The sequence below is a fragment of the Acomys russatus genome, chromosome 10 (assembly GCF_903995435.1).
Source record: "Acomys russatus chromosome 10, mAcoRus1.1, whole genome shotgun sequence".
Taxonomy (NCBI): Eukaryota; Metazoa; Chordata; class Mammalia; order Rodentia; family Muridae; genus Acomys; species Acomys russatus.
In genome coordinates this window covers 20,521,288-20,544,424 of record NC_067146.1, presented here as the reverse complement: position 1 = coordinate 20,544,424, position 23,137 = coordinate 20,521,288, and the positions used below count along the sequence as shown (strand labels likewise).

Genomic DNA, 23,137 nt, shown 5'->3' with positions numbered 1-23,137 from the left:
TATGCATCCTTAGCATAAATCTCAGAAGTGTATCTATCTAAATGCTGGGTGACAGAGAAAGTCGGTTTTCTTTGTGGGTGTTGCCACTGGTAAGTGAACCACACTTCACTGGGAGGCCACACCAGAGTATTTTGTGAGGAAAATTGGACTTAATGCATCTACAATTTTTTTTTGAAAAAGAGAATACAATGTAGGGTGGGTGGGGATAGATCTGCGAGGAGTTTGGGAGTATAAATATGACCAAATACATTGTGTAATAACTCCAAAGAACTAATTTTAAAAGGCCCGTCAGCTATTAAAAACAAGGAATTCCCGAAATTTGTGGACAAATGGATTGAGCTAGAAATGATCATAATGAGTGAGTTAACCTAGAAGCAGAAAGACTCAAATGGTATATACTCACTTATATCTGCATACTAGCCCAAGGGACATGTCCCACGAAAGCCTTCACTTACCAGAAAACTGGGACAGAGGGGAGGACATCCTATTGGGACTCTAGATGAGAGAATCATGGGAGAATAACAAAGTAGAAGGATCCAGAGGGTCCTAGAAACCTACAAGAAGAATATTATGATAGGCAGATTTGGGTCCAGGGGTCCCGCTCAAACTAAGGCACCAGCCAAGGACAATACAGGTGGTAAACTTTAAACCCCTACCCAGATCTAGCCAATGGTCAGAACATTCTCCACAGTTGAGTGGAGAGTGGGGTATGACTTTCACACATACTCTGGTGCCTCATATTTGACCATGTCCCCTGGAGGGGGAGACCTGGTGGCATTCAGAGGAGGGACAGCAGGTTGCCAAGAAGAGACTTGATACCCTATGAGCATATACAGGGGGAGGTAATCCCCCTCAGGAACAGTCATAGGGGAGGGGAATAAGGGGAAAATGGGAGGGAGGGAAGAATGGGACGATACAAGGGATGGGATAAACATTGAGATGTACCAAGAATAAATTAATAAAAAATTAAAAAAATAAAGTACATCTTTGTAACTATGGAAGGGATCATTCACCATTTTCATTTCTACTCTAACAATGTATATCTAAATGTAAGCTACATATATTTGACAGCATTTTCACTTCTAATAAAACACAAGAATGTAGCCCATCTTAAGTGTCTAAGCTCTGTATGCATTACATCTAAAACTTACGGAGCATTCATTTTTATTAATGGATCTTTGGCATTTTAGATATGGTTAGTAGTATGAAGATATTTGTAGGAAAATTGACCGTAAGCCAGATTTCTTGGAAATAATTAATTGGCATCCATAAAGAGTGAAAGGGTTGCGAAGAGGAAGACTTGCAATAAAGACACAGTGGGCTTTCATGGAAGATAAATGGCAGAATTAGAGGCAGCATTGAAGTAAAATTAAATCACCATGTTGCACTTCAAACATTTTTTAATTTATCAGAGTTCTGTTATTCATTGTGCTTAACAGCTGATATTTTCTGTGGAGAACCTGCAGGTGTTCACTTCCCACACTAAACTGAGCTGCTGTTTGGACCACCTGCCTGTGTTGATGGATTGCTGCTGCAGGAGGGGTGGTCCTTACCACTGCCTTTGTTATCGTTGGTCTTTTCACTTTGATAAATGTATATGAGACAGAGTCATGGTTGACAGTTTGGGGGAAATTGAGATAAGTTTATTAGAATGGAAGAGAATGTGGCAAAGCGTGATCATTTCAGATTAATGTTTGAATCATTTCATGGTGTCAAAATGTGAGCCAGTCAGCTTTGTTATCCTAAAAAAAAATACCGCTCAAAGCTTGCAGCTAATTAGTTATCTTTCATATTTTCATTTAGCTCATTTTCATCTCTGTGAAGTTAAAAAACATGCCCCTCCATGACTTGTTGTTTTTTTTAAGGTACTATTTTAATCTTCAAAAAACAACAGCTTGCAGGGGTCAGTCCTTTAAAGTTAGATGCTTCACTGGCTGCAATTATTAATCATTTTCCTTCAGGAAATATATGAAATTAAATATTAAAGTACAGATCTAAACAGTTCCACAGTCTCAGGGCTTCTGAGGGCATGATTTCCTTATTAGCCTGAAATAGCTGACCTTCCTCAATCCAAATGTGGAAGCTGCATGAATATAAAATCCCTCATCTTGACTCTGCATCTCATCTTCTGACTTCCCTTACCTCTTAGCACCTCATAGCTTTAAAAACAAGGCCCAGTTTCTTAGAAGTTGACTTTCTAGGATGCCATACTTTCCTGCTGGACAAAGGTCCTGCTTATCAAAAAGGATGGTTAATACTGTGCTCAGTTTTGGCACCACAGAAGCCTGTCATATGCAGACTTGGCTTTCAATGCTTGCAGTCAGTGAACATTAGAGCCCTCTCTCACAAATCTTGATATTTTCCTAACGTAAGCATATGATGTTAGAAGGTGATTAGTGGTGGGGTGAGAAGATAAAATGTTGGTGGGAAGAAGGAGAGTCGTAGCCCTTCTTGACTTAGAGATGCCACTTAGACAAAGTCATGAAGCATCCTAGGCAGCGGGAAAGCTAAACACCCCAAATGAAAAGTCAAGAAGAAAAAGAACAACTTTTCTACACCAGAGTGAGTGACTAATAATGGGAGATGAGAGAAAGGGAGCAGGTGGGAAGGAGCGTGACACGCACTGGGGAGGGGAGAGGGGGATTGTTGGCTATTGAGAGGATCCAGTTAACCCTGAGATAAATGGGAGTGCTACTGCAAACTTTTGAGTAAAATCTTGATATTATGTGAAGTCTGGGTAAAATGTGAATGTAAAGTAAATAGAACTTTCTAATGAATTAGAATACAATTCTGAAAGGAAAGCAACAAAATAAATGTATCGACTATAGAAACCGACACACAGAAGTATTAGCAGTAATTTTAGCAGTAAACAGGAACATGAGGAGTGTTGTTACATGGTAGATAGTGCCCTGGTTTACAGGTGCTGCTTCAGCTGAGTCTCAGTGCTGCCTGAGTGCAGGGCTTGAACCATCCTTCCATTTGCAGAAGACACCATGGCATTGAATGTCACACAGGTTAAGAAGTGGTACTTAGATTTAATCCACACATGAAAGAATATATGTTTTTAATTTGTACTATTCATGTCTTAAAAAACCTACGAAAGCTGATAATAGGGGAATGCAGCTAACGAACCCTTCTTTTACAATGAGCCTTCTTTTACCCACTTTACAAGGGGAGAGCAGAGCCTGGGAACCAATGCTAGTGTTGCAGGCAAACAGTCCACCTGTTCAGACAGTTTATGTGGCAGAAATCTGAGTCTCTCAGGAAGAGCTTATTTCTTCCTGGTGTCCCCAGCCTCTCAGGAGCTGCGCTGCAGCCTTGCTTGCTACTTCCTACTGCTTTTATTCTGGGGCTCAGAATGAAGAAACCGTTTTTTATCTGGGTCATATCAGTATAACCAGTGATGGGGAGGAGAATGTACTTACTAACCTTAGCCCGACTATTAACTCTTCCGACTGCCAGACCGAGTTCATCTGTGGCCTCTTCATACTGGCCAAAATCATGTGACTATCTTAAGTTCAACAGATTCTGTACACATCTCACAGACAGATCCCATACCAAGGGAAATGAAAGTTCAGGAGTAAATTTGACTCTGGCTCCAGTCTCTGCCTTTCATACTCTAGAGCTGGGCATCTTCTGACTTTTTCCGGAAGTAGGAAATTAATCAGTAATGTGAGAAGAAGATTCTTATGAGCTTTTTTCCATCAATAAGGTGCTATTTCTTCCAAAGGAAGACAAGGATACCATTCCCAATGATATTAGTGAGTAATTTACAACTTCAACCGGCTGTATGCCTGGTGACGGTGTAATTATCAAGGCGTAGACTTGAAAGTCACTGCTTCAGCGATGACTCTGTCTGCGTATGAGAGGACACAGGACATATCCTGCCACTTCGCTGGCTTACATGGAGGGAAAGCTCCTTGCAGACGAGGCTTGTGTGTATTCTGCTGCTTCTCCGCTCTCTCCCACACTGATGACACACAGAATGAAGGCAATCCAAACCCATAGTGCATACATTGCTAACACAAAGGCAGGTGGATTCATTTAATCAATTTGTTCTGAAACTAAGTGATATGCCAGTTATTCTACTAGTGTATTTTTCCTTCTTCGTCCGTCACTCCAGAAGTCTTCATGAATGGTGCAGTGGAACAAACAGGCTGCTCAGAGTGGCTGATATCTTTTGCATGGCTCGGAAGTCTCTGTGTCAGCTACTTCACTTTCTTGTAATAATCTCTCCATCTTCTCTTCTATTGTTTCCTGAGCCTTAGGTGCAGGTTCTCGTAACCATGGAATCATCTCTGTCCCTTAACCTGCTTATTCTTCACTCACTTGTGCCTAAAATTTTCCTGTGCCTAAGGCATTCAGTACAAGTTCCCTTTAAACCCCAAATTCCCACCACTCCATCTCCGGAGTCAGCATTAATTGACGTACAAAGACAGTTAATTAAATTTATTTCAAACACACTTGGATTCAAATGTAATATTATTTTATTCCACCTGGCAAGGGCAAATCTACCTGTTCTTAGTTTCGATCTAAATTAATTTTATTTTCTATGATACTAAGAAACAGTGGGTAGCAATTTCCCTTCCTGTTTTGCCACTGACTTGATTCTCATCTGATAGGTTTCTTTCTTTCCACACAGGAATGGGACTGTTAAATTTAGCACTGTCTAATACTCCAGGATCAAAGCTTCCCCACTCAGTCCCCAAAATGGAACAGCTGCCGCCAGCCTTTCAACCGGAGTCTTTATGAACCGCGACTTTTTGGGCCAAAGTCAGAAGCCTATGAATTGCATTCGCTCTGCAAAGTTTCACTTCACATTTGTGCCCTGACTTTCATTCCCCCTCAGGGGTCCCTTTAGCTTTGGTAGAATATTCTCTGGCAAATGACACCTCACAGCAGCTTGTGCCTCAGAGCTCTCAGGTGTCTCAGCCTAGTTGCCAATGCCTCAGTGTTCCCTGGGTCTAATTTATTATTAATATCAGGACCAATTTTATTTGATTTCCAGAGTGATTCTAGCTTGACTTTTTTTTTTTTTTTTTGGCTCATCCTGTTTTGCTTTCCCCTTACCTGGGACTAGGTTTCTAAACTTAGCATTGATTGCTTTTCTTTCTATTCTGTATAGAAGTTAGAACAGTGTAGTACGCTGCCCCTGCTGCTGGGTGAGGAGTGAACCTGCCCCAGGCCCTGCTCTTTCTTCTGCTGTGTTAACCAGAAAAGGACAGTCCAGAAAAAGCTCTGTGCAGCATCCATCATCTCACACACAAAAGCAGGGGACTCTTTATGAGGAGTGATTCACATGCGAATCTGTAAAGCTCTCCACCTCCTCCTCAGAGCTGATTTAGTTTGCAGCTGCTCTTTGTGCTTGGCAGTAATAAAGGAGCTCCTCCTCCTTCTTCTGCGATAGCTGTCCTATTAGAAGAGGACTTTCAGGAATTTCAAGAGACATTCAAAAACCACTCTCTCGCATAAGCAGAAGGAGGTGCTGAATGTAAAACTTATTTTCAATATTTAGTACAATGAGAATGTAGGAACTTGCATTCATGAGTAGTCTAGACAGCAAATATTGATAGAATTGGAGTGCTTCTGTGTCACCAAAACTGCTCTTATCTCATGTATTCTTATTTTTTTAATATATAAAATTTGAGGTACCCCATATTTGACCACGTCCCCTGGATAGGGAGACCTGGTGGCACTCAGAGGAAGGATAGCAGGCTACCAAGAAGAGACTTGATACCCTATGAGCATATACAGGGGGAAGAGGACCCCCTCAGTCACAGTCATAGGGGAGGGGAGTAAGGGGAAAATGGGAGGGAGGGAAGAATGGGAGGATACAAGGGATGGGATAACCATTGAGATGTAATATGAATAAATTAATAAAATATATTTTAAAATTTTGAACAGAGAAAAATATTCAAGGAAAGTTACTGACAATATCTAGTAAAGAATTGTCAGTTCTAGTCAATTAAATGAGTTTAATCTGCCCCCATTCTAATTTTCCTGCAAAAAAATTGAAATCGTGTGAGAAACATAGGTAGATATAATATTTCTATACATTTTCATTTCCTAGCTATCTAATAAGCCCAGGAATATTAACAGTTGGCATTGTTGATTCTCTTTGCTACTTGATCATGTTTTAGACACTATTTTTTATAATTAATGTAGTTTTTGTAATGTTTCAGTTGAATGGAGTTAAATTGCTTACTTGAAATTCCTCTTCTCCAATAGATATTCTTGTTGTGGTGGTGGTGCTTATGAGAAGCTTGCCAGCTCACATGGATTTCTACTGTTAGATTTTTGTTATATGTGAGTTGTAATGCTTCTGTACATGATAATATTACTTTAGCTTTCTAATGTAGTTAATATAGTTGTCATAGGAGATGTTCAGGAAACAAATACAAAATAGAATCCTCATGAGATCTCATGGCTGTGGTCAGACAGTGGCGGTGGAGGGCCCCCCTGTCAGAGGTCTCTCTGTGTGTCTTATTCTATGTAAATTTCACCTTCAAATTGCCCACAAGTTATGGATCTTAATATACACTTTGTTCTTAATTAAGAGACTTTCTTTAACGATTTCTATTGATCTTCAGATGAAATTTAGAATCCTAAAAGGGCAACTCAAGTCCTTTTTCAAGTAACTTTGCCTTCCTTTCAGACTCGAAGTCTGTAGGACGTATTCTGAATTATTTAGCTGTTAGCTTTTTTTTTCTTTTCTTTTCTTTTTTTTTTTTCCGAGACAGGGTTTATCTGTGTAGCCTTGGCCATCCTGGACTCACTTTGTAGACCAGGCTGGCCTCGAACTCACAGCGATCCGTCTGCCTCTGCCTCCCGAGTGCTGGGATTAAAGGCGTGCGCACCACGCCCGGCTTAGCTGTTTTCTTATAGCATTTCTATACCATTTCCTTGCAGACGTTCTTCTGTCTGAGTTTGTGCTTCCTCGCTGTGTATTGTCCTCTGAGATTCTAATTATCTTTTGAGATGTACATTTGTTATTCTTCTGATCAGCTTCACCAGCCTTCATCTCTTTTGGCCAAAGTGTTAGCTTCTCTCGGTGTTTACAGAGCCCTGCATCTGGCCTGGCCAAAGAACTCCAAATGCTCTTCCCAGTACTCTGATCACCCATGGAACTGACCAAGGAAAGAAGTGATCTGCCTCATGCACAGTACTTGGCATAGTGCCAGGAAGAAATTAAGTGTACACTGCATGGTTTTCTTTCTGTTTCCTTTGCTGTTGTTTTTTTGATAAGGGTCCCACAGCCACTCAATTAAAATACCCAAATTCTTTTAGAATGTATAATGTATGGTGTGCACTCTGAGTACATGTTTTTGGTTTTGTTTTGTTTTGTTTGTTTTTTGTTTTGAGAAAGCCAGTACAATAGCTACTTTTCCCTCCCACCCCCCATTATTAAAATAGCTGTTAAGAAGCTATGGACCGAGAGCCCTGTCCATGGACTTCTAACTCAATATACTTAGAAATGCAGAGTCTTTCCTGTTTTCTGTATGTAAATGCCAGGTCTCCCAAGTCACACAGTGCTTATTACGTACTGAAGAATCATTGCTAGGTTCTATTCCTTGTCATTTTAAACGTACCGGAACGGGAGAACTATGCCTTTTCAGTATGCTGCATGGATTTATATCAGAGCTTTATAGCAGAAGTGTCTGAAATCCTAAATTTTCCAGAGGCTGCATTATTTTTTATGTAGATGAGGAGATATGGTTCCCTATTCTATTACAGGAATTGTCATCATAATATTACAGTTAAAGCTAATGAACCATTCACTGGCATTTGAAAAGCCAGTTAACGGGGCATTTTCCTGACAAAGCTTAAGTTTATGAATGAATTAAGTCTGTTTGTGTGGGTGCTGTAATGATTATGACATTATCCTTTAACATTATAAAACATCCCCTTTCAATCCACAATTAAGGAGTGTACAACATACACAGAGAGCTGATTCCTAGTCATTTACTCAAATTAGATATATAAGGATGTGAGGGAAAAATCAAGAATATAAAGAATACTATTTGTTACAGAAACTATAAATATCTGAGGTGTATATTTACTGTTATGTAGTTTCATGACTCAATCCCAACTAAGCATAGATTCTATAAACCATAGATGGGCATTTGTGTCTTGAACTCTTTTTTTGTTTTTGTTTTGTTTTTGTTTTTTTTTTTTTTTTGCCTTTAAATAAAAAAATTATTAAAGAAAATCATACTTTTCAATTTCAAGGATCATCTCCATATTGCCATTTTTCAAATTCCCCTAAGTAAACAAAATTTTATTTAGGTTATAATATAATTACATGATTCCCCACCTTGTTTCCCCCCTCTCAAGACCATCAGAAAATCCAGTTAGAAAAAAGGTCTTAGTCAGAGTTTGCAGTCCTTGCAGGAATATTTTGGCAAATTTCAAGGAACATGTTTCAGATTTTCTTTGCCTTGTTACAAGAATAAATTATTAAAAATATCAAATGTATTTGATATCCCCTAATTTATGTATTTAAAAGGTGGTCACTGGTCTTAGATTATTGTTTCATGGTACAGCAGGTGCTTAGATATACCTCATATATTTTTATTTTAAAATATATTAATATAAAATAATTATAAAATAATGAAAAGCATGAATATAAATATATAATTATTTTTCTAGTATATTCCTAGACCTGAATTTATATCCTTTAAATATTGACGCATATGATGATATTAATTTTTGGTTATTACCAATTGTATCATCCATTATTGGCAAAGTATCAGCTTATCATATATTCATGTTATATACAAATAAATACTCAATTTGTTAGTTGATGCTACCTTTCTGGAACCATAAAAAACAGGTTTCATCAATATCACCTCAACTAAAGGCTAAAGTAACAGTATAAAAAAATAACTTATATAAGAATTTCACATTTATGTGGCTATTATCTCATTTATAGCAATCATATGACTAATTACTATTATTTCATTTATTTGTTTATTGCCCAGTTCTTTGTGGTGATGAATTGGTCAAATCTGTAGCTCAGGCTTCGTCTTGCACATGGTAGACTCTATGACTTATGACTTCTATTTACAGTATTTCCGGATCTTTTGAGTAAAGTTGAACGTAGAGTGTTTTCAGGTTGAATTTAATGGTTTCTTTAGTGTTAGATACAGTGTGCAAGAAGTATTAAAACTGAAGTCTGAAAAATTGGATTTGAATTCTGACTCAGGCATTTATGCACAGTGTGGTTTTTGGACAAGTAATTTAACATCTGTAGCAGTTAATTTGGCCTTTCAGAATTTAAAAGCAGCAGTGCAAACAATTCTTCCTGCATGTTAAAACAGGGAAATAGAAGATAGAGATTCAGTTTTTAAAGTAAATTATGATGCATAGTCAGAGCATTTATCTCAGAATATTAAGGCTCCTTCTTTCTCCCAGTCAATGGAAGGCGAGTCTAGAAGAGTGAGTAAGGCAGACTCAGTGGACTCAGGGGGCAGAGCAAGGAAACCACAGGGATTAAAACTGAAGTCCATCTTTTCTGGACAAGTTTTCTGAAATAGATTTTATTTAATTCTCAAACTGTTTCATTAGATGTTTTTTTAGATGTAACAGAATTTTCAGTTATATTGATTTGTTGTTTCCTTGCTCTCAAAAGCAAGTGAGCATGCAGTGTTGAGTTGATGGTTCTGGAATCTGACAGACACACAGTTACATTGAAGTCTGGCCTGTAGATGCTTTAGCTCTCCAAGCCTTAACTGAATTTGTAAGAATGAGGAACTGGTAGTTTATTTTGGCAAAATTCTTCACAGCAGATATCCCAGGAACCTATCAAGTTTCATCTATTTCCTACTGCCTTTATCATTCCCAGTCTTCTCACCTTAAATATATTTGTGTTTGATATATATATATATATATATATATATAGTGAGCTCCCTAAAGCAGTTTAGTTGGCTTGTAAACTCTTATTCTTTGTAATCACAGGAGTTCATCCTTTCAGAGAAAAGGGAACCGTGTGTTGCAAAAGTAATTACTATTAGCACAACTATGAAACACATTAACCTGATGTAAAGGCAAGAAAAAATCATACGTTTCCCTACATATACCTGCATGAACAAATATATCTATGAAGATATTACATATGAAATTTAAAGTTTAAAATAATCATTAACATAATAAAGAATGAAAATGATACTAAAGTAGTAAAAAAATAAAATATAAATGTTACTTTCTTTCAGTTAGTACAGATTTTGACAAAGAAATCTGTACTGATGAGAAATCACAAACTTTGCAGCTACCTATCGATTACAAATACGTACAGACTGTAGCAACAGTTTACATTTTCCCTCCTGGAATAATCTTTTTTAGGAAAACTTTTTTTTGAGGCTATTGTATTTTTCCTGGTAGCACACAACACACATAATTTTAAGTACATTATTAACTGAATACAATAATTATAAAATGGCATTTTAACCAAGTAAGAGATTGTCACAATGATTAGAATTGCTGAAATATAACTTCATGGAAAACGTGCTCTACAAAAGTGATTCTTTACTGGATTACTAGATAGGAATCATAAAATGCCTTGTCATCTCCTTCAGTTTGTTAAGCAAAATTTAAATGTGTCATGCATCAAATACTTAGCAAGAACACTTTACTTTTTGTTCAAGAGAGTCTTTACTTAGGTAAACATGCATGCACGCTCTCATACACTGTGTGTTTCTGTGGTGTGATCTCTTGCATTTTAACTATTCTAAGGACTGAAAAGATGATAAAGTCTCAGTTGTGATATTCCTTTTCTTAGTAGCAATAGCTCATGTCTTCTACTTCAGTCTATGATAGCATCGGTTTAAGAGAAGAACTCATTTGTAACTGAAAATAAAACTAAAATAAATGCCTAGAAAAATTTAATAGTTGCTTTAAGGCATGCAGATCTCTAACATGCAAATCATTATATGAGAAAAGTTACTTCAGTCCTCCTCCCCTCCACAAGGTTAACTCTTTCTTAAGAATGACAGTACATACCATGATAGTGACCATACATACCATAGTCCAGGATTGCAAAACCGTATTTTTCTTATACTACTGAAACTCTCATTAATAGGAATTTGAAAGTGTCACAGATATATATTAATGCTTGGCACAACTTTATGGAAGAAGTCATGCCTCTGAATGTAATAACATAAGTCAAGCCATTATAGTTGCTAGAATGGTAACAGAGAAATTAGGTAATTAAGGTCGTAACTGATCGATTTTACTTTTGGTTTTATGATCTTTAACTTTCTTGTCAGTTGACAATACTGCTTTGAAAAGTGACAAATGGAGTGTTATTTACTTCAGTGATTTAATATATGCACAAACATCTGGAGTTGACTCCCAGGGAAATTTTAAATCACCTTTTATTATTCATTCTTAAGGTCTCTCATCCATAACTTGTTTATGTTTATGGGCTGGTGAACTTCTAGATGTTCTTTGATTTTTGTTTTCCTGCTTAGAATATTGAGCCTGGCCTGTAATGTTTGTAAAGCTCTGCCTACTGTGATTAGGAGAGCTGTGTGTGACATCTGGTCTGATGCAGAAAACACTCTGCTCATTTGTCCAGAGCTCACTGAACTCCTGGCCTTGAGGTGACTGAGCTGTAGTTGTAGGTGGCTTACTCCTTCTAATCAGTCCAGACAGCCTGGAATTTTAGGGGCACCAAACTTACTTTATGCCAGTGCAATGCCATGTTGTCATTGATACTGATTATGGTACTCTTATAATCCCCAAAATAGGCTTTGGGGGTTGTTTATTATGTTAGCTTAACTTGGTATCTTGACATATATACCTTTTTGTTTTTGTTTTTGAAAAGGAGTTATAGCATCCAATAAACCGTAGTTTCTTAATAAATAAAATAGGTGAAAATAACATTTATAAACTATTATACTTAGGACAGATTTTATAAAACATGTTAATTTTAGACAAAAATTCAGAAATATTTATTGCATGAAGAAAGATAGTGAACCTTACCCACTTTACACGGAACCTATCCTGAGCTACCTTAATGATACAGCCATCAATAAGGTAAAGTCAGAACCAATAAGGATGGCTTTATTGTTGAACAATGTTGCCACTGGGGAAGCATGTTTCTTACTGTAAGGTGCTGTGCTTTTCATAGTGTAAGTAGAGTCTGCAGGCCAGGGACCTGTGAATGAAGAGTAAGATCCGGACAGTCTAGGGCCTTCAGTGACTTCTGAGACGGCACAAAGTTTCCTAAGTACGATGACTTCGGGCAATGAGAAAATGGGAGAGAATAGATAACAGTAAACAAAATTAATAATAACTTTTCAAATTTAACCAGAGATCGCATTCAGTCCTTTCTGTGTTTAGTATTTGTTTGTTTGGGGGTTATCATTTTACAGTTAAAAGCTACCAACATGCCATTACACACGTTTGTGTGTTATATATAGATATTGACTGCAACACAGACATTATGGTCACAATATGTAGAAGATTCTGACTAAGAAAGATAAATGAAAGGTTATTCCTCAAATTCAAACTGGCATGCATGTGACCTTATATAAATTATAAGGATTAAAGCCTTTTTTAGATATATTAATGTGTTATTTAAATTGTTTTTCATGAGTGGACCTTGAGCACTGAAAATATGTTAACAGTGATGCATTATTTAAATTAATCACTTCAAATTTACTTGTAATTTCTTAAGCAGATATCAAAAATGTAAGTTTTAAAAATAATATTAACAAATTATGTAAAGATGAAACATTTTCAGAATATATTGCTAAGATATAGATAACAATACATTTTATTTAACATAATTATCTTATGGAAAAAGTAATTATGCTTATAATTATATTCTTGCCCAAAGAAAATTATTTAAAATTTTATTGAAAATAATGCAGTAGACAAACTTTATTTGAATTTGTATTTACTCTTTGCCAATACTTTATTAGCATTTACATTGGATATAGTTGTGAAGAAGAATTGAAGCATCTTCAATGCCAATGGAAAAATAAAAATAAGTGAATGGTACATTGTAGCTTATAGATATCCCATTATGATTTCATCTTTATCAGTGATAGATTCTGCTAACATAAAAGATATGGCTTACTAAATAGTAGCAACAATATAGGCAAATAGTATGAATAAACACATTAGGACATCATTATGAGGCAATGGCTTGGAGGCTGTGTGCCTACAGACTTTGATTAGACCCAGACCTTACCTCTAATAGGACTCTTAAACATAACCAAGAACATATTTAAACACAACTCATGCTACTTATTCAAGAAAGAAGAGGACAAAAGCAGGACTTTCTCATTAGGTTTAACAGTAAGATGCTCAGAAAATGATAACACTTGAAATTCAAATCCGTTGATTTTATTTATAGGTGTAGAATTAGCATAGTCTGTAGTTTTATATGAGAGCTATTTACTTGACTTTATAGTTCTTTTATAGTTCTATCCAGGATACAATCAAATTGCTCATGCTGAACATATATTATTTTTCCTTGAGGATTTTGTAAGTCTATAGCTGTTTGTGCAGGAAATTCCTATCTAGACAAAACAAATACAATTTTTCAATCTTGTTTCCTTTGTAAGTTTTCTTCTGATGATGGAAAATAGTCTGCCACTTACCTACATCACCAACTAATTTTGTATTTTCTTATTATTATTGTCATTATCATTATTGTTGTTCTTGTCTGAGGCAGGATTTGCATTGAGGCCCAAGATGGCTGCCAGTCATAGTCGTGATGCAGCTTCCTGCATGCTGAGGTCTCAGGCATGTGCTGATACTGGTGGTTTTGTTGTTGCTGCTGCTGCTGCTGCTGCTGCTGCTGCAGGTGTTGGTGTTGGTGTTGTTTTTACACTGGTGGTTTTAATTCAAGAAGGCAAGTAAAAGTTTTTGGCATCCAAGCATACTCTACAATATTCTGTTCCCTACCCATAATACTCTCACCGTGTAAAGGTGAATTCTGAATATGAAGCAGAGTCCTATTATTCAAACACGATCTAGATGACTACTTTGTGCAGTGTTTTCCCACAATGCTGTTAGGCTCCAAGGAGTGCAGTCACAAGAAAATATTCTGCTCATTTTAGGGAAATTATATTGTCAATCTTTGATAAAATAGAAGACTTATCAATTTTCAAAACTGAAGCACAAACATAATACCTTCGTAATTTTGTGAAACACTGACTTCCATTTTGCTACATTACTGCAGTCTAGAACACCCGCTGTGACATTACTCTTCCTAATCCATTCCCCGTGCCACTCAATGGTACTCACATTCTTAACAAAACATTGCTAATGCATTAACTTTCTGTCAGTAAGTATTTTTTCATCTTTTCATATGTATAAAATATATCCTTAACTACGTGTTGAGGAGACTGTTGGATACTTACTGAAGGAAAGTTTCTGGAGAAGTTTCAAAGATGCTTTTTGTCAGCTTCTTTAACTTAAAGGACATCTCTTTCCCCAAGAACATGGTTCTGAGGCAAGAAGTCAGAATTGTTCTGGAAGTAATACTTGGTGAAATTGTAGCACTCCCCGTTAGACATAACCATGTGCCTTGAACACATCATGTGTTATACAAGCTTTCCTTTCTTATCTCTCTGCTCTCATTTTTACTTTTCCCAGTTTCCCTTTCTCCTTGCCCATTCTGTTTAGCCCATTGCCCTTGAATTTTGTCTAAATTGCTTTATTTTACTTTTAGCACATTGTGGATAGCAATATATATTAATATTAAGCATCTTAATGGAGTAAATAAGCACTGTAAATAATCTTAAAATAATCTTTTTTGAGATAACAAATAATAATTATTACACTACAAGAGTAATCACAGAGAAAATACAGTTATTTAACACTCACATTGCCTAACATCTGGCCAAAAGCCACCACAGCTTGACATATCGTAACAGGAACAGAACAGGAACTGAGTTGTAGACTAAATATAAACATACAAGCAGCATTAAGCCTCAGATTTGATATGTGTATGTATCGTATGTATGTCAGTGTTGGCATACATAAATAAAATATTGTGTGAACTGTCTTACTGAGTAGCTCAATGCTAAAGAAATTGAAACTTGTGGCTTAAACAACTAATATTCTCTGAGATTACTTAATATACTTTGACTATTGGAAGGCAATGTGCACACCACTTTCCATCTTAGCTTTCTAAGTACTGTGCTTGTACTGTGCTTGTTATTATGGGCTGTATCTGAAGTTGCGTCACTTTCTCCGCGTAGGCCAAATTGGAAGCCTTGTTTTACTGTGGTGGGGCGTTGCGAGTTGTACCACTTTTAAGGCATGGTGATGTTTTGTGAAAGGTAAGACATTATGGGTGTGGTTTTGAAGTGTGCATTGAAGCCCAGCTTTCTGCTTCCTGGCTGACATGATCTGAGACGCTATCACTACGGCCCCAGAGCTCAATGCCTACACTCTGCTGCCTCTGAAATGGTAATCCAAATCAGGTTTTTTTCTTCCTTAAGCTGTTTATTTCAGGTATATTGTGATCAACACATGACTAACACATTGCTTATATGTAAGGAAGCCGTGTTAAAAATAGCATAGAACTGATTTACTTTATAAGAGTGTAAATCGTGTGAGCTAAGAATACGTTTTTTTTTTATCCCAGCTTATAAATAACATATATAAAAAATTAAGTACATTTCTTAGAATTATAAAGAGGAAATGGAAGATTGTCAAATAAATTACAATGTCAGTGGTGTTATTTAGTGTAAATTACCATTAAACCTATGAACACAACCATCCCTTTTCACTTTTAGCATATTTTCTGTAGGCATCCCAAGTCCTATTTGTGAATATCTTTTGCAATTATAAAATATTATTTTATAGAACCATTGACATCATGGTACAGCATGGCACACTTACTTGAAATGTTATACCTTTATCCCACATGTGTCACGTTCTTGGTTTCAGTATAGTTGGTGTGGGGAGATAGCTCAGCCGGGAAAGTGCTTGCTGTGTAAGCTTAAGCACTGTGGTTTGGAGCCTCAGGATGCACACATGATACAGGCAAGCATGGAGACCACTAAAGCCAGATCTCAGGGGACTGAAATTAGGAATCTCTACAGGAGCCAGTCTCAGCTGACTAGCCCGAGTAACAAAGCCTTAGGTTCAGCGAGAAACCTGGAGCCAAGAAATAGAATGGAGAGTCCTTGAGGAAAACACCTAGCATCAATTTTGAGCCTTCAGTTGCAGGTGAATTGGTATATATGCACATGTATTTGTGTGCTCACATGAACATGCAGTATAGATACACACACACGCCACATGCACATAAGCAACAAATAGCATGAAAATATTTTTAGAAATTTGTTTGTTTTTTCTTTTACTCCAAAGTTATTGCCTGAGAAATAGGTAAACACTCAGTGAGTGCTTGTTTGAAAATAGTACTCCTATCAATTTTCAGGGCAGAATACAGAACTGTCACTCAGATTAAACTGCCACAACTTGATTAAAAGAGTGTACCCGGATGTTAAGAAAGTTGATGATGTAGTCCTAAGCAAGTGAACTATATATTTATCTAACCCAACTCTTAGGGAGGAAGATATACATGTATGTGCGCGCGCACACACACACACACACACACACACACACACACACACACACACACACACACACATAGAATGTAAATGAAGATACTTTAACTTAATTAAATAGTTTATTCACTCCTTTTTTATTATAAAGACAGACAGGAAAAATACAATAAATTAAAATAAAAATAATAAAATTTTCCATAAAAAAAAAAGACAGACATTTATATATATAATAATTTTAAGACCATAGGATCTTGGGCTGATGAGATACTTTAGCAGGTAAGTACTTGTGTTCGATCTCTGAGACCTACATGGTTGAAGGAAATTTAACTCTAGCCAATTGTCCTCTCACCTCCACATGAACATTGTTTCACACGCATGTTCTCATAGATACAAATAGATATAATAATAAAGTAAATCCATAGATCCTGTCATAGATTTTGAAAATAGATTTATTAAATAGAGAAAATTTTATATATCATTGGTTTTCCCGTACTTTGATTAGTGACTGACAAAATACGCACTTAGTAATGTGAGTGAAGTGGATGATTTTCCAGTGTGAAAATCAACTGAATTGTCAGTTATGTTTACCCCAACATACGTGATAATAAGCAAATACATCAGTGTTGAATAGGGGCACCTTTAATTTACTATTAAACATTTTTAATTGACCATACAGTGTAATATATATTATATATATACATAATATATATGTGTGTATGTATATAGAAATGTTAAACAGCCTGGAAGATGAGATGCTCTTTGTAGGCTCCTAAAAATACCTTCTGAAGCAATTCCAGTCCAAGCTTAGATTAAAAGTTTTCAGGAAAGAAAATAATTTTGATACAGAAAAATTTATCTGTTGTGCCTAATTTTCATGTGGACCTCCTCTTTGTTCTAATCACAGGGATCCAGACTTATGCACTGGTTTCCAGTTGCTCTGCATTGAGCTATTTTCAATCCAGAACATAGTTATTTTCAGTATCAATGGGAAATGAGAGCAATGGCCACCTGATGATGCTGACTCCATCTCGTCTTTGTGTTCTAAGGCTGAGCACACATTATTTTTGGCTTCACGCTCCTTTGTATTGATCCGAAGGACTCTGTGCAGGGCTCACATTTTCTTTCTAACCTCAGGAGGGCCTCATGACAGCACGGCCATTGAAATGTGTGTTTGATGGTAGAATAGACAGTCAGAAACAGCTGTACTTCGTTATCTTCAGGAGTCATTAAAGTTTGCTAGCACCAGGAAGAAAAATACTAGAATGTTTTAAAATATAGTAACATTCCTGAAGAATAAGAACCATATTGCGTTCTTATGTTTATCTGAATCACGTTTAAAGCTCCCTGGAAATGGGCTCCATTGTACCACATTTGGTTAACTCATCACAGGCCTACTAGTTTATTTTCCACTGCACTTTCACTGCTTGCCACCACCTTATGTCTCCCACTTTAGTGGCTCTTAAATCTGTCGGCGACCTGGATGTCAGCAAGTAGGCTCTTGTCGGCAGGAAAACCACAGCAGCTGCTCCTGATCAGGGTTATGCAGAGGACCTAATACCAGAGAGGAAATACATCTTTAATATTATTTGGCAATTTATTAACCATAATGTAAAATCCCAAAGACTTAGAAGAATGAGGATAGTCCCTTCTTCTATATTTAGCTAGTCTGAAATTTTTATGTATTATATTCTGTTAGTTTAAAAATAGTGTTTTGATAACATTCATTAAGTAGTATAGTGTAAACATTTGGCATATATCTACAGACTGTAACCATTTATTTTACATTTAGTTTTATTATGAAAAATATGGAGTTCTACATATTTACTGTTTTGGGAAATACTTGAACATTTTCATCACTGTTATTTGTCTTAGCACAGTTTTGGTACTGAAAGTATTTCCTTGGTGTTCTCCATGAGAAAATAGAGTTGAAAATACTTAAGGATTATATTCTTTTTTTTTTTTTAATTTTTGGGAGAATAGCAAAATAAAAGGATACAGAGGGTCATAGAAATCTACAAGTAGAACAATATGATAGGCAGATTTGGGCCCAGGGGTCCCGCTCAAACTAAGGCACCAGCCAAGGACAATACAGGAGGTAAACTTTAAACCCCTACCCAGATCTAGCCAATGGTCAGAATATTCTCCACAGTTGAATGGAGAGTGGGATATTACTTTCTCACGTACTCTGGTGCCTCACATTTGACCATGTCCCCTGGAGGGGGAGACCTGGTGGCACTCAGAGGAAGGACAGCAGGTAGCCAAGGATTATATTCTAATTAATACTTTTTGATGAGTAAAGACAGTCAAAGTCGGACTGCACAGGCTGTTTGGTTTTCCTGACGCCCATTATTCATCTAATGTAACATTTTAAGTTATACTACTCTACATTCACTAAATCAATCACTATAAATTATTTTCCTGCAGGGTGCTTATCACTAGCATTTGTTTCCCCTAAGATTATAGAAGATCCTTAAACACAGTATTTTATCCATTTGAAGCATAGCAAAATTCCAGCAGCTAGAGAGTGCTGACACAAGATAGACTCTCAATTAAAGCTTACTATATGAATAAATGGATGACACACTGAATGACTGGACATGTAATATATGTTTAATATTAGCTACATTTCCTAAATTGCTGTCAAAATATTTTGGAATAAATCAAAACTTACTAAGCAATTTACTACTAAAGGAAACAAAGATAATTGCTTCTAAAACAGACTAGCATGGCAAAAATAAAGTTGCTTTCTTTACAATAAATACATTTATGAAGATCAATTTTATCAGTTTATACATGAGTTACCATACTTTTGTTTTATATATACTATCTATATTCAAATAGGGATTTTCATGATAAACTTCTCTGCGTGTGATAATCTTTACAGCTAGATCACCCGACTTTTCATTAAGAAAGGAGTATGGAATCACAAACATGTTGTATTCATAGTGCTTTTGGCTATTTATATTTGGCACCCTTGAAGAAAACATATTTCCTATCTTGGTGAATCTTAGATTCTGAATGTAAATCCATCTCTATCAATTTAAAACGTCTATCCTGATTCTTTCGTGGTTCTTCTTGCTGTTTATTTATATACATCTAATAATATAAATGTATATGTAAAAATTTTCAAACAAAGAAAGGACTATGGGAGCTGTCCTGTTCTGATGAGGAACAGCAACTGAAGCACTTGGTGCTGGAACACGGAGGATGCAGGATGTCAGTGTCCAGCATGTTGGAAGGAGTGAATCCTGTCAGGTCTGATCCAGCATCAGTGTCTCATTCTTTTGTTCTGAAAACATATAATTTCTCACAAGCATTATGCAATCGTAAAATTATAAATGTATGAGGTGTGTGGGATGCACAGAACAATTAATGCTGGTTCTCTGATCTTTGTGTGGGCAGGAGAAAGACATCTGTAAAATTTCACTCATGGCATCTAATAAGTCACAGGGATTCTGTGTGTGTTTGTATGTGTGTGTGTGACATATATGTGTGTGTGTATGTACTTATGTATGTATATGTATGCATATTTTGTTTTGGTAATAGGGTTTTTGAAGCCTATGGCTAAGGATGACCTGATTTTCCCATGTAGGCAGATTGCCTTGAAGCTCATCGCAATGAATATTAAATAATACCATTGTGCTACATGGTAAGGAAGGCACATCACTGCTCTGCGTAGCTTTTTAAAGTCATGTGGGGAAAAGTATTGCAATCCTGTTGCATCTAGTAATGCAGACATAGAATTCTCTAAACACTATTGGATGTAATTGTTAAAGCTTCAAAGACATGATTTGATATGATAAACTGTGATAAGTTAAACAGATTTCTTTACTGTTTCAGGGCATAGATTGATGTTTTGTAAGTATGGATGCTTTGGACCGCTGATGTCCTGCCTCTGCCTCCCATATGGGGAAATTAGAGGAATTCACCACAAATGCCTGGTCACTAACAGCAGTTTTAAGTGCACAGCCTAATCAGTTTGTGAGAAGCACTCAGAAATGGAAAAACCTTATGGTGCCTGGTTAACAGCACTGCCATCACATTACCAGTTAAATCATGTAAATTAAATAACTCTTCATCCATATGTCACAGTGTCACAGTTATTAACAGTGCTCTCACCTGCCTTTGTCCAAGGCAGAATGAAAATGGAGGTTTAACGTTGTGGAAATTCTACATTATTCCCTAGGATTTTGGTTTCTGGAAGCATTCTATACCACACAAATTAACGCTATCACCTTTAGATTCTTCGTCACCAAATTCCTTTGTTTATGATTTTTTCTTCAAGTCTTCATATGCTAGACTTGCAGCTATGAAGAAATGTGTTTTAGAACTTCCATAGTTGTTCCTGTCAATAGATTTAACATTATTTGTGCAATATCTCTTTGGAGTCTTCCAAGATCTTCCATGTGTGGTAAACTCTAAAAGAATGTTCCATTTTCCTTACCGCAGTTTTACATTGTGCACAGTGCACACATTTTGGGCTGTTTTCAATGGCTCTTCTAATATTTAATTTCATACTCAGCCTCACTCAATGTAAGTAAATGTTAACTAGATAAGTGGTTCCAGTTCTTTGACTTGCAATTTCATCTTCAAGGTAAAAACAGTAAAATTGGCTTAGACTGTGAGGAAGTTTTGCAGCCACATAGAAATTCCAGGTTTTTTTTTTTTTTTTTTTATTCTCTCTTACTGCAGTCACTCAAATTTTGTGCTCTGGCTTAAATAAACTGTCTGTTTTTCCTGGGGCCACATTTTATGCTCACTTAGAACTTCCGGCAGAGGATAGCACAGCAGCAGATCTGCCATATATTGAGGTAAATAAATTATATAATGTAATAGATGAACTTCCAAATAAAGTCAGATTGACAGGCATCAGTGCAGGGTTTGATGCAGCCACATGCTATCAGTTCCTTGTTTAATTCCATCCACATAGGCAGCCAGGCTTGTCAACTGTCAAACTTAGGATTCACTTTTTGACGAAAAAGTGCATCCAGTGTTGGTCAAATTAACTATAGGATCCATTAGTTTCCCTTTTAATTGTTGAAGCTATTGTGTGAGACTTTAAACCTCCCCAAATCAAGCACTATGCTTTAGCTAATAGGTTTCTGATTTATATTCTTAGAATAAGGTAGCATATTTTACATTAGATGACCATGGAATACTCTTAACTTAGTTTGGAACAAGCCCAAATGATTTATACCTTTTGACTGGATATAATACTTACGAATATAGTAACATTAACAATGAAAATGAATTTTATGACTACTAGCCAGCTGATTTCCATTAGAATATGTTTAATTGTACAGGTTTGATTATTGCTCATTTCTATCTCCTAATTTCTGAATACAGTATAACTTAGCTAACACAATTGTAAGTAAGACTAAGTAAGTATTCTAAGTATTTATTTTTATTTCAGTGTGTTTTGTGCATGTAGGCCTATGTGCATCAGTGTATGTTCCAAAAGTCTGTATGCATACGTACAGGTTCATGCTTGTACAGTATTAGTATGGCACACACATATATTTTAAAAAAGATTTATTTATTATTTATACAGTATTCTACCCACACGCGTGCCTGCCCACCACAAGAAGGCACCAGATCTCATTACAGGTGGTTGTAAGTCACCATGTGGTTGCTGGGAATTGAACTCAGGACCGTCTGAAGAGCAGCTGGTGCTCTTAACTGCTAAGCCCATAACTTCTGTATGTTAAATAGTTATGAACCATTTGTCATGAGGGGGGTGCAGTGCCAGAAGTAGTCATCCTCTAAATTCATGATGTACCTAGCACAGAATATCCTAATCATGTTGAACAAAGTCCCCGACATGAGTAGGCTCTGCTGTCACTTTCTTAAACGTGCTCACTCTTACTCCATGACTTGATGTCTTATTTTATCAGTCTTACCTTGTCCCTATAGGCTTTGGGAAGTTATCCGTATTTAATTATTTTCAAAATTTAAGTTAATTTTTCTGAGTTTTCCTTGCATTGCTGATTTGATTTTTTTGTTCTTGTTCTTAGAATATCTACATGTTTCTTAGAAAGAAGGCCCATTCTATGGACATATGGCAATCCTTATAAAACAAGCCTTAACCATGTACTTTAATGAGATTGCAAACTAGACAGTATATGTGCCCGTTTTAACAACTGACATTAGCACTTAAGTTCACTTTGGCACCGTCCCAGTAAACTCTAGACACAACCATTTCTTTGGAAGTAAAATACAACCATGAATCCTTGTGTAGTACATAGAATCATGTCTGCATAAATTCCACAAGTGCTCTACCTACTTGTCAATACTCAGAGTTTCACTTATAGTCTCCAATCATATAATTATATTCTTGTCATGACAGCTACAAAGAATATAGTACTAAAGTGCTGTCCATTGTTTTATTTTATGTACAAAAGTTCTGTTAAAGTTTTTAATTTAAAACGCCCAAGCATAATATAGTATTTTATGCATTTTGCTACATTTGACAGTGCTTTCAATTTCTTTACACAAAATCAAGTAAATAACTTTTACTTTTGTTGTCCTATTTAAAGTGACTCAAGGCACTCGTGAAATCAACATATAAATGTATATAGATATATGTATGTATTCATGTATGT

The 23,137-nt window shown here is 36.3% G+C and overlaps 1 protein-coding gene across 1 annotated transcript in view; it reads left to right on the top strand.

Annotated features, from left to right (window-relative positions):
- The window catches only part of LOC127194899 (heat shock protein HSP 90-alpha-like), a 477,387-nt gene extending 463,106 nt beyond the window's left edge, over positions 1–14,281 (top strand). The window contains 1 exon segment of the mRNA XM_051152477.1: positions 14,205–14,281. Coding sequence (XP_051008434.1) covers positions 14,205–14,281 — 77 coding nt within the window.
- The last annotated feature ends 8,856 nt before the right edge of the window (positions 14,282–23,137 follow it).